At 38.2% G+C, this 19532-nt stretch overlaps 3 protein-coding genes across 4 annotated transcripts; 1 reads left to right on the top strand and 2 right to left on the bottom strand.

Moving 5' to 3' along the window:
* Nucleotides 1-2781: 2781 nt before the first annotated feature.
* Nucleotides 2782-4075, top strand: LOC131783483 (ankyrin repeat domain-containing protein 63). The gene has a single exon (XM_059100244.2). The coding sequence runs from the start codon at nt 2960-2962 to the stop codon at nt 3794-3796; it is 837 nt and encodes a 278-aa protein (XP_058956227.1). The 5' UTR covers nt 2782-2959; the 3' UTR covers nt 3797-4075.
* A 604-nt stretch (nt 4076-4679) lies between these two features.
* On the bottom strand, nt 4680-6193 carry LOC131783482 (angiopoietin-related protein 7-like). Its single transcript, XM_059100243.2, has 3 exons — nt 5919-6193; nt 5446-5826; nt 4680-5105 (listed from the first exon to the last, which is right to left on the bottom strand). Exons 1-3 carry the CDS (start codon nt 6151-6153, stop codon nt 4840-4842), a joined length of 882 nt encoding a protein of 293 aa, XP_058956226.2. The 5' UTR covers nt 6154-6193; the 3' UTR covers nt 4680-4839.
* Nucleotides 6194-12645: 6452 nt separating this feature from the next.
* On the bottom strand, nt 12646-14787 carry LOC131783490 (angiopoietin-related protein 7-like). 2 transcript variants are annotated; one of them, XM_066171454.1, is made up of 4 exons: nt 14686-14787; nt 13923-14152; nt 13451-13831; nt 12646-13061 (listed from the first exon to the last, which is right to left on the bottom strand). In XM_066171454.1, exons 1-4 carry the CDS (start codon nt 14694-14696, stop codon nt 12796-12798), a joined length of 888 nt encoding a protein of 295 aa, XP_066027551.1. In that variant the 5' UTR covers nt 14697-14787; the 3' UTR covers nt 12646-12795. The 2 variants fall into 2 exon arrangements, with proteins under 2 accessions (XP_066027551.1, XP_066027550.1); XM_066171453.1 differs by lacking the exon at nt 14686-14787 and having other exon boundaries at nt 13923-14213.
* Nucleotides 14788-19532: the final 4745 nt, after the last annotated feature.

The raw sequence follows: 19532 nt of genomic DNA, 5'->3' as shown, positions 1-19532 counted from the left end.
TGAATAAACTCTGTGAGCAATATCTTATGACGTAATGTTTGTGATAGTCAATTGCAGCTCGAGATTAATTACAGTTCACTGTTTTTAGAGGTATTTCCGCAAGCCCTCGAACCATAGAGAAAATTTTTCCCTGGTATTCTTTTTGTCTTGTATGATCCTATAAGGCGAACAGGGACAAACTCTGTGATGAGCACCCCTCGTATAAGTGTGTTAAATCCCAGCTAAGACATCCAAACCAGGGTCTGCAAACTCTTGTAATGCCAAAATGTAGGTCAATCGCATTTTTTTCCTCTAAACTGTCGCTCAGCTTGATGATTAACGTATACGGTGAGCAGGCACATTAAATAAGAAGATAACCATCAATAATTTCGTAATTGATAGATGAAATGGCTATCTTTATAAGAGGCGAGGAAGAAGATTTTATCATTTTTTTTTTCACTGCATCATTGGTTTTTTAAGAGAGGCTTCCGACCATCAATATAAGTGAAACTAAGCAATATTCCTTGCGCATGCTCACATCTTAGTAGATAAGATGCCTTCAGTCACGTCAAACTTTTCCCGCGACACCCTGAGATCCAGGCAGCCACTGTTAAGACAATCTTACCAAACGAGGTAACCATGACAACCAGGTGAGATAATAGGTTAACTGACACTCAGACAAAACGGACAAATGAAATAACTTGTACTGGAATGATACCTGTAAAACAAAATAATACCTAAGTGTTACCCTTGAGCCACAGCCAAACGTCCGAAAAGAAACAAAGTAGATAAAAGCACTTAATATTTTCCTCTAATTCACCGGTATTCGTACTGAATTTTGGATTCAGTAAAACTGTTAAAAATATTTAAAAAGTATTTTGATTTTGAAGAGATGAATCAATTTGCAAACGGAGGCTATTGGTCGTTCTTAATTGTGTTAACAAGTGAAACTCAGTTGAAGCTAACGGCTGAGACATCCACTTATTGAAAAATGTTCCATAGAAGATATGTGCGTATTTCAGTACATATGTAACTATTACAATAACGTTATTTCTCCGGCTTTCAATTTCTCCCGTGCGCCTGTGAATTTTCTTTTGTTGTGCTGGAGACAGAGATGATAGATAACGCCTAAAGTAAAAATAACAGGAATCAATATAATGTATTCACCTCAGTGTCAGAGATTAGCGGTGGATATTAAACTCGCCGCGAAGTTTAACATATACTAAAACAATGAGATAATACTACACAAAAAGATGATTTTAACTCAGTTATTCCTGCAAAGATTACAATAAATTCGAGCGCAGATCCCGTGCGCATTGCCAGAAGGTGATATCAAAGGATATTCTGAGTTTGAGCAGCCACACAGAGCGCGCTTTTAGCACTATCCTCTGTAAGATATGGACGAGATATAGTTGGACCGTTTGATAAATTCTTGCTTGACTAACGCTTTTTCAGTCAAAGTGGATAGACATTGGCCTCGTAATTAATCTGAGTAATATCGGGTTAATATTATGCAAAAAAATTATAACGTTTTTAATAACGTAGACACATGACAAGTAACCTCTCATTCCTTACACTAAATCTGAATTTTGTCCATTCATACCTGAACATCTCAGTAAGCCTATCTTGTTACAGAGTAGTTTTTGAGAAAAGTTGCCAAAAAGGATAGGAAACAGAAGAAAAGCTGATAAAAAAATTCCAATAAAAAAAATCATTTTTAATTATTTTTTTGTGTGGCGGGGTAGAAAGATTTTGGTTATGTTGGTTTTCTGTGTTTTGGTTATAATCTCGATTACCTACCATAACGCCCTGTAGTATTCTGATAACAGATTAGCAGACAATTTTCTGCTGCCCCCCCCCCCCTCCCACCCGCTTTATACTCTGTTAGCGATCCGTCCCCCCTGAAAATCACGTGGTCCCAAAAAAATCCTCCGACCCCTATTCCTCCCCCCACAATCGTTAAATAATGAATGATCCCTAAGTGTTTTGTTCGATCGGATCAGAACCTCTCGAGAGGAAAAGATAGGCTCAGTCAAGAAATTGGCTCAGTACAGTCTGAACCGTTTTTTATGCGTTCGTGTGATCCTACACGTTTACGTGACCGAGTTCTGCTTGAAAAGGCTCTATTTGGAGGAGACTACTTGACCCATGAAGAGTGTACGAAGCTGTGTAACTCAATCACGAAACAGCGTAAAATTTTTCTTAAGTGCCTCCTTGGCATATAGGTAAAACTGAGTTTGATTTGTACATTGTGAAGCAGTGTTTGCGCGAAAAAAAGACTATGTATGCCTTAAAACTAACAAGGAATACTTCGTATCGGTTTTTTTGGTGCGTGTGAAAAGTTTGTGAACAGAGAATAACACTTACTGGTTTTAGAGGTTGCTAACAAAGTGCTAAGTTTCTTGTCCTCGCTGTAAAGTGGTTCATTAATTTACACCTCGCATTTTTGATAAATGTCAATAAAATTTCGTTTTTCATAACGAATGTGTAGACATGCAAATGACGAGAGGCAGTAACAAAATAATTTGTCTTCTGCTGGGCGGTTTTTTAGTTGGAGACAAACCTCCAAATAACAATTCTATAACATGAAAAGTTTTTTATCCAAAGTACGGTCGCATTCAGTTATTAAAAGTAGGTGTTTATTAGTCTTTCAGTACGTGACCCTGAATCGTGTGAGCATTAACTTTCTGTCCAATCGGTAAATCAGAAGGTCAGTCAAGCCTGACCTACCGTGTAATAAATCCCATTGGCGTTAATGTCACAACAAAGGGCTTTGAGACAATAGAAGAAGGTATTATTTGGTGAATTTTAATGAAAGGTGAGTTGAACGAGCAATTACAAGGCTATGAAACTCTACAACAATTAACAAACATACCTCTTACACAGTTTGTCAACTTGAACTAAGAAGTTGAGTTTTTTTCGAGCGGGCGAACAACAGAAATAGCGGGCTTGTCTCAATAGGCCGGAGAAAGCGTAAGTTATGACATCACCTTCGTCGTCGGTTGGTCACCAAAGGCAACCATTTCCCGATCTTAAACAAAAGGTTGCGTGGATAGACACTGAATTCGACAAGAACAACTGTGCAAGGCCTCCTGTTGTCAGTGGAAGGCCAAGGATACTTTTAGAAGCCGTCAGTCAAGGGAGACTTCGTCAAATTCGCTTGTTGTTAGACGCGGGTGTCAACGTAAACTGCAAAGATTTGGAGAACGGACAAACTGCTCTAATTAGAGCAATGTTCTTAGAAAACAGTAAGCTTCGCCGCAGGACTGCTAAAATGCTACTGAATTACGGCGCCAAGATTAAATTACTGGACAAGTTTAGCCGTTCGGCCTTGTCATGGGCTTGTCTTATGGGAAGAGAAGACATGGTCAAGCTGTTTTTTAGTTATCCCGAAGTTGACCTTGCGTTGGGCAGCGTAGACACTGAAGGAAACACGAATCTAATATTAGCGAGCATGTCCGGCAATATAAATATTATTAAAATGATATCCAAAGTTTTCAGAAGGAACAGGCTGGATGTAAATAAAGTGAACGAGCGTGGAAAAAGCGCTTTGACAGTAGCACACGAAAACGAGTTTACGGATTGTGCCGAAGTGCTTTTGAACGAAGGGCATGCAACACCATATAGCTATCAAATAAATCTTCCACGGGACGCATTTAGCGCTACGATAACACAAAAAGGGATGAAACCGCAAACGGGACAGCGACAAAACTCCTGTAATCTTCCTAGGTTATTTGGTTTATATACGGAACAGCTTACAAATTCATATCCTCGAAAATGCAAGTCTGGGGGTGGTGTGAAATTCTCGGCCTATTAATTAAAAATAAATTATGATCTATTTAGATAACAAGATTAACTAATGGAGGTTTGAGTGCTTAATGAAAACTACCGTGATGATTGCTTGACGCGAAGGTTAAAAAGTGCAGTAGTCATGAGACTCGAGTTGGACGGAAGTAGCATAATTATTGGGTTTCTCTTAAGAATCCTAATTTTTAGTTTCGTTGACACTTGTATAAGTACAGTAGTCTATTAAAATTATTGTGAAACTGTTTTGAAAAAGCAACTAAACTGAATTGCAGAATTTTCGTTGAAAATCTTTTCCTTGTTTGTTTGTTTGTTTTCTTTTTCATTCTACTGATTCTTTTGAAACTTCTAATAAGAATAATAAATAAATCAATTGAGACAATCTACTGTTCCGTCTTTTAGCCCTTGTCTTAAACAGGACCCTGAAAGAGAATGTCTCGAATCGATCGTCCTATTCAGGGAAGGTACTTATAGATCTTTTCAGTTTCCTTATGCATGGATCAGGGATCCAAGATCTCATAGACAACTCTGTGACTGATGACCAATCTGGCACAACTGAAAACCTTTTTTTTGGGGGGGGGGGAAGGGGAGGGTGAGAGAGGTGTCGTTATTAGAATAAACTTACAAGGGTAAATTTTTGTCAGGCGAAATAGCAAAGCAGAAAAAAGGTATAAATATCATCAAAATAGTAATAATAATAAACCTCTTGAGAACTCTACATAGTTACATATTCCAGACCAATCACAGAACAAGGAAATTTTTACTAAAATTAGCGCAATTCCAGATCACCTTGATCATTCTATACATTTCACTAGAAATGACTGACGTTGCTCATAATTTTTGTTTCAAACTGTCGATCGCAAAATGAATATTGATACACGAAAATAAACTAAACGTATTTTCTCTTTCAGTTTATTAAACCCATTACTTTGTGTTAGACTCGTTCAAATATTAAAGCACATTACATTGCTTTTTACTCTGTGTCACTCGACTATGTAGAGAAGCTGATAAACTATAGCTCATGTAGCGTATTCCTTGATTGTGTATGTTTTTAGCTTAAAAGTTCACGGGCCTGATCTTCATTTCAGCTCTCTTAGCGGAGTAACTATAACCCTTCCATGTATTCCAGTTGATACCGCTATAGGCAGACCCGACGTGCGAACCGTGGTAATAGTAGCCGTTTAAGTTGGCACGAACACAGTTGTTGTACCACCAAGCACTTTTATAGTAAGCGGCACAGTTGCCCGAGTAATTATCATTGTCGCGATCTTTGGTGGTGAATGCCATGTTCCTATGATAGCTCAAAGAATCCCCGGCAGTTCCTGAGACAAAAACACCGACAGTTAGCAAAAGTAGGCACAACATTAAACTTGCGGCTCTCCTCAAAGACGGGAGTTTCGGAACCAACAGAAAGTCCAGAAATTGTGTTACTGACTTTGGAGAGAAATTGAATGTCAGAGTTTTTCAGTCTCTGACGATAGAAGAGAATGCGATAAGTTCTAAAAAAAACAAACAAACAAAAAGCAAAAACAAACAAGCAAAAACGAAGAATCTACTGTTTTGGGGGATCTGGAGTAAATAACAGTTATAGTAACCTTTTCTGAGACGCTGGGCTTATTGGTCTCTATGAAAATGAAAGAATCGCTCTTATTCGGCACTCACCTGTATACTTCCCAAGGCCAAGTCTGTATTTATTTCTTTCGGTAGAAACAGAGAACATATCGTATTCAGCGTAAGCTGTCTTTCTTTGTGTGTCTTCAAGTTCCACTCGCAGTCCACTCTTTATTTTGGTCAGGCGGTGTACCTTGTCCAGTCCGAGCCAAAACTCACCATTTAAGTTTCCGAATCCACGTCTGAAGTCCGCCCAGCCGCGATTGTTGAAATCAACGGAGCCATCGAGTCTCTTCTGGAATACTGTCCACCCCCCACCTACAGATTTTTGGTCGCAAAACACCTCAAACGCACCTAAACCATCGGGGTCGATTGTGTAAACTCCTGTCATTCTTTTGCCGGATTTGTACAGCTCAGCACAGTTTTTCATAGCTGTTGAGAGACATCGAACAACTATAGTTAGTGTTATATATTTCAGCATGGACGGGTTCTAAGACGTATATACAGAATTGACAGAAACTCACCTGGCGGAGTTGTTTTGTTCTCCGTCAAAGCATCGATTTTCTTCTCTAAATCTGCGAGTTGATTCTCTATTTTGAGAAGATGTACCTTGATGTCCACGTTGTGGCACTTGCTTGTTGTCGAAGTATTGGGAGTTTTGTTGGATGTGACTTGTTTAGATTTACTGTTTACTCCGCTCAGTGTTTGAAAGATCGAGCTGAAGTAGAGCAGACAAAATATGATATTGAAAAAATTCATCCTCGACCGGGAAAACTCACTTCCCAGCTGTTCAGTGTCGCAATATAACTTTCTCAACGTATAGAAAATCTTATTAATACGCTGTTCTGACCACGTCAGTATACAAGCAGGTAGATTTTTCGTGTTTGGGTGACTGTCATAGACAAGCACTGTTTTTGTTTCGTCTGTCATATCAGCTAACATTTCATTAAAAAATGTTTGTTTTATATTTTGCTCACTTCTAAATGTTCGCTCCCTTAAACTTTTTGTTAGTGCAATATTTCCCCAGCTTTCGAGAATCAATTCAGTTTTAATCCGCGGCAGATTCATGTCGCAATGTTTGCGAAAAAGTTGAAATCTTACACATGCGCTTAATGAGATGCATTTACACGTCTGTTTGTTTGAAAACCACAAACGCCGGGATAAATCGTCACAGTTTCTTTACCTTCTAATGGATCCTATAAACAATAAACATAATAGGAAGGTCTAGAATGTATGGTGAGGTGTAGCATTAACAAACAGGGCAAAAAATATTTTAAAAGTGCCGTGTCTTACGCTAGCGTCATTAGCGGCTCGCCGCGTTGCGAGAGGTTTCAAGCCTCCTCCTAACCCTATTCCCTCTCGACTTATGCATTCGTCACGCCAAGGCAACTCTTGGTTTTGTTTGAATAAAAGATTCCATCGATGCACAGAGCTGACTTGCCAGTCAAGGATGAGTTAGACGCTATTGAAGCGATAACCCAAGTTTCCTTAGAGATTTGTTGTCAAAAAATCTGGATAGCAGCAGATATGTCACGAATTTGAGAAAAGAAACGACATCTTTTAAAAAACATGCCTTCCAGCTCAGTAGACACTACGTAGGTAAATAAACGATTGATTGAAGAAACGATTGATGTTTCGACAGTTCTTTCGTCAGCAGACAAAGTAAAAAGTTGAATTTAAAGTATATCAAAATGCTCATTGGACAAAACAAACAATAGAAACAGAACAAAGCAAGCAATTACAAGGAAAGTTTTAAATTATTGTGATAGAAATGATGATGAAGCGTAGGTTGCTCCCACTGAATGTGAATAACTTCTTTGATTTTGAGTTAGAGAGCTGTGGGAGCGTGATCTAAGATGTTAAATACTCATCAGAACATAGATTGCGACATTGTTGAGAATTTTGTAAATGTCTGAAAATGTGAGAGGTCCTTTCTGACATATCATAACAACTGTTACTGAGGGTATGAGGGAGGTGCGGTTGTGAAACAATTTTAAATTTTCCAAAACCCGTTACAAATCTTTCACAGTAATTACCGGGTTGATATAATCGCACAATTGTATATCTTAAGGGTAAAATCAAATTAAATGTTTAAAACCTCACTGAAAACATGGTAAACCAGTTGCCAAATATGTGTGACATACACCCATATGGCAGCCACGTAGATACGCGAAAATCAACTTCAGAAACAAATATTTAAATCGCTCAAATATTTAAATGCGTAGATTCGACAGTGCCGTTAGTTAGCCGAAAATGCACACATTCACACGCAAACTCAATTGTTTGGCATTTTACGTCCAATCTACAGCTTATTTAACATAATATCCTCTTACCTTCTATGTTGCTGTTTTGAAGAAGAGGGCTAGAGTCCTCAAATTGTTGCATCATTCACATAAAAGCAAAGTTACTTGGCAGGATGATCAACGCCTCCTGATCATGCTCTTTACACAGCGTATTTCGGGGTTTTTGATTTGAGGTTTGTCTATTCCCATTTAGTTGAAGAGGAGGCTGTAATTACTTCGCGTAAGAGATCTTTGCTTAAATATTCGTATTCAACCGAATGGCGAACCAAATGTTAGCGGAATGTTACTAGTTCAGAAACATGTTTCTCGTGTGCATGCAGAAAAACGCTAATTAATTCAAAATGAGGTCTACTGAAAGCGACAACTCCGCAAAAATAGAACATTGGACTGTGAAACACGTGGCTTCGGGAACTTAGGTCGAGATTCAAATATGCGAAACAGGAGCAAACAATCATCTTGCCCCGACCCATTTTCGGTATTTTTAAATTCAAATTTGGCTCTAGGGCTTGGAGAAATAAAACAGAGGAAATCACATCGATGTTGAGAGATGAATAGTTGATTTATTTTGTTTTATTCCCCCTAGCCTCGGAGCCATGTGAGAGAGAGGTGTTAGGGGGTCTGATAGCGTAACCGCTGTAGCGCTTGACTAAGCATAAAATCACCTGAAGGGCGTTAACTTTCAGACCCTAAGGTGGAAAAGCCTCATGTGACTGTAAGGCCACCACTATCTCAGTGCTGGCCTTGACATCGAGACAGCAACGCAAATGATTCGCCATTGATTCATCTGGTGGAATGGCCGGAGTCAGCATGACAGTGAGCGGTCCACAACCTATTGCAAAGTCAACGCTAGTGAAGTGGGAAGGAGTATTATTTTTTATAATAACATTACATTACCAACGAAAGAGTGTTACTGTGGAGAGCGTATGGACTTGGTTCCGGTAAATTTTTACCTTAGGGTAGTTTCTGTCAACAAAGCAGTAGCCTTCTTCCTCAGTTACAGGTAATGCGATTTCCCACCTTTCTTTTCAAACTATTAAAGCTAGACGAAGCGCAAAATAAACAATAGAGTTGACAAAGGCTTCAGCAAACCGTCGGCAAACCTAACGGATTAACGTACCTTAGTGATCCGCTATAGCTGCACAAGGAAGTGACGGTTTCTTTTTAAACCGTCTACAACATGTAGTCGTTTACTTCTTAAAAATTTCTGAACTTGGAAGGAAAGATTAAGTAGATAAACACAACATGGGTTTGTTCACTTTCTTTTTCCCTGATAAAATAAAGATGTTAGTCTTTTAGAAGTGGGCGTGAAAATTCTGGTCAGACCAGACGACAGGCTTATGTTAAATTTGTTATTACACATCATCTACGCTCTATAATATGTTGCCCTACAATTCATTAATGGTTTTAGACCCGACTATATATATTTGGTGGGGATTGATCACTGCTCAGAGTGCTAAATATCAAACTAGCAGGGCGCATTCTTTAAAAAGCTCTTGTTTAAAATATAAAATATCAGCACAATTAACTCTCAGGAGACATGTATTTTTAAATTAAGTCTTTGATGTGAGAGTGGTCAGGAATTGCTGAAATTGTTGTCAACACATGTTTTGATGTTGTTTTTTAAGGTTTGGTACTTTTCATCAGTCTAGGTTTCTTCAATTTGTGACGCGACGTTTCTTGATTCGCCTGAAATTTTGCGCTTTAAAAGCGGCGTTTTGGCGAAATTCAGTTATTATCGATTTACTACGCGGTACGCATTGGTTTCGGTTTCTCTCCAAGACCTACCTAACTATGAAACATGGGCGAAATTGAATTTTCATTTGTTGCTACCAAATGTTTGACCACTGGCAACATTCGCCCGTGAGACTTTAAAGCCCTTTTCTCTCCGATCAACAATCAATCTTTAACAATCAACTATTTTCTTCAACAATCAAGTCTTTGAATATTCAAGTTTTGCCGGGCATATCACATGCATGTTGCATATGGTTTAAAAGGAAAACTTGAATGTTGAAAATAAACCTTGAATTTTGATTATCCGACCTACTTCTAGCTAGTTTCCTTGGGGATCTGTTGTCAAAAGGTCTGGATAGCAGCAGATATGTCACGAAGTTAAGAAAAGAAACGACATTTTTTAAAAAACACGCTTTCCAGCTCACTACACGCTACGTGGGTAAATAAACGATTGATGTTTCGACAGTTCTTCTGTCATCTTCAGTTCTGATTTATACAAAGTACAAAGTTGAATTTAAAGTGTATAACAAAATGCTCATTGGCTCCTGTCATTGGAAAAAACAAACAATAGAAACAGAACAATGTGTGCAATTACAAGGAAAGTTTTAAATAAAACATGATAAAGTTGATGATTACTAGTAGGTTGCTCCCATTGAATGTGAATAACTTCTTTGATTTTAAGTTGGAGAGTTGTGGGAGCGTGATCTAAGATGCCAAATACTCATCAGAACATAGATTGCTACATTGTTGAGAATTTGGTAAATGTCTGAAAATGTGAGAGGTCCTATCAGATTATTTCTGATACATCAAAACAACTGTTACTGAGGGTATGAGGGAGGTGCGGTTGTGAAACAATTTAAAATTTACCAAAACTGGTTACAAATCTTTTACGTTAATTACCGGGTTGATACAATCGCATAATGGTATGTCTTAAAGGTCAAATCAAATGAAACGTTAAAAACCTCAAAACATGGTAAACCAGCTGCCAAATATGCGTGGGATACACCCATGTGGCAGCCACGTAGATACGCGAAAATCAACTGGAAACAAGAATTTAAATCGCTCACGTGGCGCGACAAAATATTTCCATACATATCTTTGGGAGTGTTTTCATCATCAATTTCAAGACTTTGAAGCCAGTTTCTTTCCAGTTGAGTATTATTTTGCACATTTGCTCTTCGTTCCCGAAGTCTTTAAGGTGAACTTTGATTGAGAATGGAGCGTTCGGTGCACGGTCCTACAAAATATTTTCATATCGATCGTTGGGTTTGTTGTCATCGTCGATTTTAAGACTTTAAAGCCCTTTCCTCTCCAATTGAGCATTCTTGTGCACGTTTCCTGTTCGTTTGTACCTGGTTTATACAGATGTATTTTTATCAAGGATCAAGTGAAAACAAGGGACAACAAGCTAGATCATTTAAGCTACGACGACAGACGTCATTTCGAATTATGTTCATAACTCCACATAATAAGACAAAAATTTTCGGCCCTTGCTCCACATTCAAGATATCTGAGCAGAAGTCAATAGCATGATACTGGGGACAGAGGCAAACCTGACGAAAGAGGCTCGAGATTCTCATCCGCAGTTTTCCACGTCTCTACTTGGGACGCCTGGAAAGACGATGTTGATTTGGCGACTAAATAAAAAGAAAAAAAAGAATGACTCGAATGTTCCTACGGAAGTTCGAGTTAAAACTAAATGGTAATAGAGGTCAAGAACTTCAAACTTCAGTCAGAGTAGCTCCACTGCATCCAATTTTAAAAATCTCCGCCAAAATTCAAGTGCTTTTTTAAACAATTAAGAGTTTCGTTATGTTCACTATTTAGATATAAACTTTAAGTACAAACCAATCTCTTGGAGCAAACCCTTTCTTTGTATTCAAAATTATATCTTATGCGACTAATCTAAGTTCAAACATGCACAAAAAAAGATTTAAGGTTGAAGATCAACTATTCTCTTCAACAATCAAGTAATATTCAACTTTTTGCTCTTCTGATTCTTTTCAAAATTCTAATTAATCACGTAAGAAAATAGTTTGGGTCTTTAAGCTCTTGTATTAAACAGAGCCGTGAAAGAGAAGGCCTATTATCGTCCTACTCAGGTAAGGCACTTAAAGATTATTTCTCCCCTGAACTTGGATCAGGAATCCAAGATCTCACCGGTAACTCTATCACTGAGAATCTATCAGGTAAAACTTGGGAGTGGGACAGTGGTAAAGGAGTCACCATTTCCCTTGTTTATGTCAGATAAGTTACAGGGGTAAATTTAATGTCTGACAAAATAGCAAAGCAGAAGGACGATATAAATGTTACAAAAGAATAAAAAAAGGAAAACTGCTGAGAACTCTTTTAAGACACATGTTCCAGAACAATCACAGAACATAGAAATTTCTGCCAAAATCGATGTAATTCCCGATAAACATGATCACAACTGATGACATTTAATTGGATATCACTCAAGTTGGACGGAGGCAGGATAATTTGACACTAGTATAAGTACAGTAGTCTATTAAAATTATTGTGAAACTGTTTTGAAAAAGCAACTAAACTGAATTGCAGAATTTTCGTTGAAAATCTTTTCCTTGTTTGTTTGTTTGTTTGTTTGTCTTCTTTTTCATTCTACTGATTCTTTTGAAACTTCTAATAAGTATAATAAATAAATCATATGAGACAATCTACTGTTCCATATTTTAGCCCTTGTCTTAAACAGGACCCTGAGAGAGAATGCCTTGAATCGATCGTCCTATTCAGGGAAGGTACTTATAGATCTTTTCAGTTTCCTTATGCTTGGATCAGGGATCCAAGATCTTATAGACAACTCTGTGACTGATGACCAATCTGGCACAACTGAAAACCTTTTTTTTTTCTTTTTTTTTTTGGGGGGGGGGGGGGGGGGAGGGGAGGGTGAGAGAGGTGTCGTTATTAGAATAAACTTACAAGGGTAAATTTTTGTCAGACAAAATAGCAAAGCTGAAAAAAGGTATAAATATCATCAAAATAGTAATAATAATAAACCTCTTGAGAACTCTACATAGTTACATATTCCAGACCAATCACAGAACATAGAAATTTTTACTAAAGTTAGCGCAATTCCAGATCACCTTGATCATTCTCTACATTTCATTAGAAATGGCTGACGTTGCTCATAGTTTTTTTTCAAACTGTCGATCGCAAAATGAATATTGATACACGAAAATAAACTAAACGTATTTTCTCTTTCAGTTTATTAAACCCATTACTTTGTGTTAGACCCATTCAAATATTAAAGCACATTACATTGCTTTTTACTCTGTTTCACTCAACTATGTAGAAAAGCTGATAAACTATAGCTCATGTAGTGTATTCCTTGCTTGTGTATGTTTTTAGCTTAATAGTCCACGGGCCTGATCTTCATTTCAGCTCTCTTAGCGGAGTAACTACGACCCTTCCATGCCATCCAGTTGATACCGCTATAGGCAGACCCGACGTGCGAACCGTGGTAATAGTAGCCGTTTAAATTGGCACTAACACAGCTGTTGTACCACCAAGCACTATTAAAGGATGCGGCACAGTTGCCCGAGTATTTATCATTGTCGCGATCTTTGGTGGAGAATGCCATGTTCCTATGATAGCTCAAAGAATCCCCAGCAGTTCCTGAGACAAAAACACAGACAGTTAGCAAAAGTAGGCACAACACTAAACTTGCGGCTCCCCTCAAAGACGGGAGTTTAGGAACCAACAGAAAGTCCAGAAATTGTGTTACTGACTTTGGAGAGAAATTGAATGTCAGAGTTTTTCAGTCTCTGATGATAGAAGAGAATGCAATAAGTTCTAAAAAAAACAAACAAACAAAAAACGAAAACAAACAAGCAAAAACGAAGAATCTACTGTTTTGGGGGAGTAAATAACAGTTATAGTAACCTTTTCTAAGACGCTGGGCTTATTGGTCTATATAAAAACGAAAGAATCGCTCTAATTCGGCTGTATCTTTAGGAACCATATTTAGGGTAAAATAGACCAATCCACAGACTGTAGGCACTCACCTGTATACTTCCCAAGGCCAAGTCTGTATTTATTTCTTTCGCTGGAAACAGAGAACATATCATATTCAGCGTAAGCTGTCTTTCCTTGTGTGTCTTCAAGTTCCACTCGCAGTCTACTCTTTGTTTTGGTCAGGCGGTATATCTTGTCCAGTCCGAGCCAAAACTCACCATTTAAGTTTCCGAATCCACGTTTGTAATCCGCCCAGCTGCGATTGACGAAATCAACGGAGCCATCGAGTCTCTTCTGGAATACTGTCCAACCGCCACTGGAAGACTTTTGGTCGCAAAACACCTCAAACGCACCTAAACCATCGGGGTCGATTGTGTAAACTCCTGTGATTCTTTTGCCGGATTTGTGCAGCTCAGCACAGTTTTTCATAGCTGTGATAGACATCGAACATCTATAGTTAGTGTGATATATTTCAGCATGGACGAGTTGTAAGACGTATATACAAAATTGACAGAAACTCACCTGTCAGAGTTGTTTTGTTCTCCGTCAAAGCATCGATTTTCTTCTCTAAATCTGCCAGTTGATTCTCTATTTTGAGAAGATGTACCTTGATGTCCTTACTTGCTGATCCAGAATAGTAATTGTTGAAGTGAACGTTGTGGCACTTGCTTGTTGTCGAAGTATTGGGAGTTTTGTTGGATGTGACTTGTTTAGATTTACTGTTTACTCCGCTCAGTGTTTGAAAGATCAAGCTGAAGCAGAGCAAACAAAATATGATATTGAAAAAATTCATCCTCGACCGAGAAAACTCACTTCCCAGCTGTTCAGTGTCGCAATATAACTTTCTCAACGTATAGAAAATCTTATAAATACGCTGTTTTGACCACGTCAGTATACAAGCAGGTAGATTTTTCGTGTTTGGGTGACTGTCATGGACAAGCGCTGTTTTTGTTTCGTCTGTCATATCAGCTAACATTTCATTAAAAAATGTTTGTTTTGTATTTTGCTCACTTCTAAATGTTCGCTACCTAAAACGTTTTGTTATTGTAATATTTCCCCAGCTTTCGAGAATCAATTCAGTTTTAATCCGCGGCAGCTTCATGTCGCAATGTTTGCGAAAAAGTTGAAATCTTACACATGCACTTGATGAGATGCAATCGTCACAGTTTCTTTACCTTCTAATGGATCCTATAAACAATAAACATAATAGGAAGGTCTAGAATGTATGGTGAGGTGTAGCATTAACAAACAGGGCAAAAAATATTTTAAAAGTGCCGTGTCTTACGCTTGCGTCATCAGCGGCTCGCCGCGTTGCGAGAGGTTTCAAGCCTCCTTCCTATTCCCTCTCGACTTATGCATTCGTCACGCCAAGGCAACTCTTGGTTTTGGTTGAACACAAGATTCCATCGATGCACAGAACTGACTTGCCAGTCAAGGATGAGTTAGACGCTATTGAAGCGATAACCCGAGTTTCCTTAGAGATTTGTTGTCAAAAGGTCTGGATAGCTGCAGATATGTCACGAATTTGAGAAAAGAAACGACATCTTTTAAAAAACATGCCTTCCAGCTCAGTAGACACTACGTAGGTAAATAAACGATTGATTGAATAAACGATTGATTGAATAAACGATTGATGTTTCGACAGTTCTTCCGTCAGCAAACAAAGTATATCAAAATGCTCATTGGACAAAAAAAAAACAATAGAGACAGAACAAAGTATGCAATTACAAGGAAAGTTTTAAATTATCGTGATAGAAATGATGATGAAGCGTAGGTTGCTCCCACTGAATGTGAATAACTTCTTTGATTTTGAGTTGGAGAGCTGTGGGAGCGTGATCTAAGATGTTAAATACTCATCAGAACATAGATTGCGACATTGTTGAGAATTTTGTAAATGTCTGAAAATGTGAGAGGTCCTATCAGATTATTTCTGACATATCATAACAACTGTTACTGAGGATATGAGGGAGGTGCGGCTGTGAAACAATTTTAAATTTATCAAAACTGGTTACAAATCTTTCACAGTAATTACCGGGTTGATATAATCGCACAATTGCATATCTTAAGGGTAAAATCAAATGAAACGTTTAAAACCTCACTGAAAACATGGTAAACCAGCTGCCAAATATGCGTGACATACACCCATGTGGCAGCCACGTAGATACGCGAAAATCAACTTCAGAAACAAGTATTTAAATCGCTCACGCGGCGGGAGGAAATATTTCCATAATTATCTTTGGGACTGTCGTCATCGTCAATTTCAAGACTTTAAAGCCCGTTTCTTTCCAGTGGAGTATTCTTTTGCGTGTTTGCTCTTCGTTTTCGAGGTTTATAAAGTGAACTTTGATTGAGAATGGAGCAAAATGTAGGAAAAAATCAGCCGGCTGTTTTTAGTGTACAGTCCTACAAAATATTTCCCTATTGATCGTTGGGACGGTTGTCACCGTCGATTTTAAGAGCAAATGTGGCCAAAAATCGAACGTTTCAAAGTATGGTGGCAAAAGCCAAAAAACAATTCGGTTCATATTCTCAAGTTAGGTAGGCCTTAGAGAGAGAAAAAACCAATGCTTACTTCGTTTGGCTGAATATCGATTCATTTTCCAGAAAATCGATAATAACTGAATTCCGCCAAAATGCCGCTTTTTAAACACAAAATTTCAGGCGCATCTTGAAACGTCGCGTCATAAAATGAAAAAAACCTGGACTAATGAAAAGTAACAAATCTTGAAAAACAGCATCAAAACATGTGTTGACAATAATTTGAGCCATTGTTGACCATTTATTTACACAATCTAATTGTGTTTATGCGACCTACTTCTGACTAGTTCAAAAATAGGTCAAAAGTAACCCGTTATTTAACTATGTGCTACTCAGAATAATTGACTGAAAACCTGGCTTTTGGAAGATAGAGTATAGTTCTTTTCGATCTCCGAAGGATTTTTCGGGGAAATGGTTCAGCGCGATTTGATCAAATTTTAATGTTGGATAAAATGCGCAGATTCGACAGTGCCGTTAGTTAGCCGAAAATGCACACATTCACACGCAAACTCAATTGTTTGGCATTTTACGTCCAATCTACAGCTTATTTAACATAATATCCTCTAACCTTCCATGTTGCTGTTTTGAAGAAGAGGGCTACAGTCCTCAAATTGTTGCATCATTCACATAAAAGCAAAGTAACTTGGCAGGATGATCAACGCCTCCTGATCATGCTCTTTACACAGCGTATTTCGGGGTTTTTGATTTGAGGTTTGTCTATTCCCATTTAGTTGAAGAGGAGGCTGTAATTACTTCGCGTAAGAGATCTTTGCTTAAATATTAGTATTCAACCGAATCGCGAACCAAATGTTAGCGGAATGTTACTAGTTCAGAAATATGTTTCTCGTGTGCATGCAGAAAAACGCTAATTAATTCAAAATGAGGTCTACTGAAAGCGACAACTCCGCAAAAATAGAACATTGGACTGTGAAACACGTGGCTTCGGGAACTTAGGTCGAGATTCAAACATGCGAAACAGGAGCAAACAATCATCTTGCCCCGACCCATTTTCGGTATTTTTAAATTCAAATTTGGCTCTAGGGCTTGGGGAAATAAAACAGAGGAAATCACATCGATGTTGAGAGATGAATAGTTGATTTATTTTGTTTTATTCCCCCTAGCCTCGGAGCCATGTGAGAGAGAGGTGTTAGGGGGTCTGATAGCGTAACCGCTGTAGCGCTTGACTAAGCATAAAATCACCTGAAGGGCGTTAACTTTCAGACCCTAAGGTGGAAAAGCCTCATGTGACTGTAAGGCCACCACTATCTCAGTGCTGGCCTTGACATCGAGACAGCAACGCAAATGATTCGCCATTGATTCATCTGGTGGAATGGCCGGAGTCAGCATGATAGTGAGCGGTCCACAACCTACTGCAAAGTCAACACCAGTGAAGTGGGAAGGAGTATTATTTTTTATAATAACATTACATTACCAACGAAAGAGTGTTACTGTGGAGAGCGTATGGACTTGGTTCCGGTAAATTTTTACCTTAGGGTAGTTTCTGTCAACAAAGCAGTAGCCTTCTCCCTCAATTACAGGTAATGCGATTTCCCACCTTTCTTTTCAAACCATTAAAGCTAGACGAAGTGCAAAATAAACAATAGAGTTGACAAAGGCTTCAGCAAACCGTCGGCAAACTTAACGGATTACTAACGTACCTTAGTGATCCGCTATAGCTGCACAAGGAAGTGACGGTTTCTTTTTAAACCATCTACAACATGTAGTCGTTTACTTCTTAAAAATTTCTGAACTTGGAAAGAAAGATTAAGTAGATAAGCACAACATGGGTTTGTTCACTTTCTTTTTCCTGGTAAAATAAAAATGTTAGTCTTTTAGAAGTGGGGCGTGAAAATTCTGGTCAGACCAGACAACAGGTTATGTTAAATTTGTTATTACACATCATCTACGCTCTATGATATGTTGCCCTATAATTCATTGATGGTTTTAGACCCGACTATATATATTTGGTGGGGATTGATCACTGCTCAGAGTGCTAAATATCAAACTAGCAAGGCGCACTCTTTAAAAAGCTCTTGTTTAAAATATACAATATCAGCACAATTAACTCTCGGGAGACATGTATTTTTACCTTAAGTCCTTGATGTGAGAGTGGTCAGGAATTGCTGAAATTGTTGTCAAAACATGTTTTGATGTCGTTTTTTAAGGTTTGGTACTTTTCATCAGTCTAGGTTTCTTCAATTTGTGACGCGACGTTTCTTGACTCGCCTGAAATTTTGAGCTTCAAAAGCGGCGTTTTGGCGAAATTTAGTATCGATTTACTACGCGGTACGCATTGGTTTCGGTTTCTCTCCAAGACCTACCTAACTATGACATATGGGCGAAATTGAATTTTCATCTGTTGCTACCAAATGTTTGACCACTGGCAACATTCGCCCGTAAGACTTTAAAGCCCTTTTCTCTTCGATCAACAATCAATCTCTAACAATCAACTATTTTCTTCAACAATCAAGTCTTTGAATATTCAAGTTTTGCCGGGCATATCACATGCATGTTGCATATGGTTTAAAAGGAAAACTTGAATGTTGAAAATAAACCTTGAATTTTGATTATCCGACCTACTTCTAGCTAGTTTCCTTGGGGATCTGTTGTCAAAAGGTCTGGATAGCAGCAGATATGTAAGGAGTTTAAGAAAAGAAACGACATTTTTTAAAAAACACGCTTTCCAGCTCACTGCACGCTACGTGGGTAAATAAACGATTGATGTTTCGACAGTTCTTCTGTCATCCTCAGTTCTGATTTATACAAAGTACAAAGTTGAATTTAAAGTGTATAACAAAATGCTCATTGGCTCCTGTCATTGGAAAAAACAAACAATAGAAATAGAACAATGCGTGCAATTACAAGGAAAGTTTTAAATAAAACATGATAAAGTTGATGATTACTAGTAGGTTGCTCCCATTGAATGTGAATAACTTCTTTGATTTTAAGTTGGAGAGTTGTGGGAGCGTGATCTAAGATGCCAAATACTCATCAGAACATAGATTGCTACATTGTTGAGAATTTTGTAAATGTCTGAAAATGTGAGAGGTCCTATCAGATTATTTCTGATACATCAAAACAACTGTTACTGAGGGTATGAGGGAGGTGCGGTTGTGAAACAATTTAAAATTTACCAAAACTGGTTACAAATCTTTTACATTAATTACCGGGTTGATACAATCGCATAATGGTATGTCTTAAAGGTCAAATCAAATGAAACGTTAAAAACCTCAAAACATGGTAAACCAGCTGCCAAATATGTGTGGGATACATTGCAGCAGCCACGTAGATACGCGAAAATCAACTGGAAACAAGAATTTAAATCGCTCACGCGACGCGACAAAATATTTCCATACATATCTTTGGGACTGTTGTCATCACCAATTTCAAGACTTTGAAGCCAGTTTCTTTCCAGTTGAGTATTCTTTTGCACATTTTCTCTTCGTTTCCGAGGTCTTTAAGGTGAACTTTGATCGAGAATAGAGCGTACGGTGTGCGGCCTACAAAATATTTTCATATCGATCGTTGGGTTTGTTGTCATCGTCGATTTTAAGACTTCAAAGCCCTTTCTTCTCCAATTGAGCATTCTTGCGC

Source organism: Pocillopora verrucosa, chromosome 8 (assembly GCF_036669915.1).
Source record: "Pocillopora verrucosa isolate sample1 chromosome 8, ASM3666991v2, whole genome shotgun sequence".
Lineage (NCBI taxonomy): Eukaryota > Metazoa > Cnidaria > Anthozoa > Scleractinia > Pocilloporidae > Pocillopora > Pocillopora verrucosa.
This window is presented reverse-complemented; position numbering and strand designations above follow the sequence as displayed.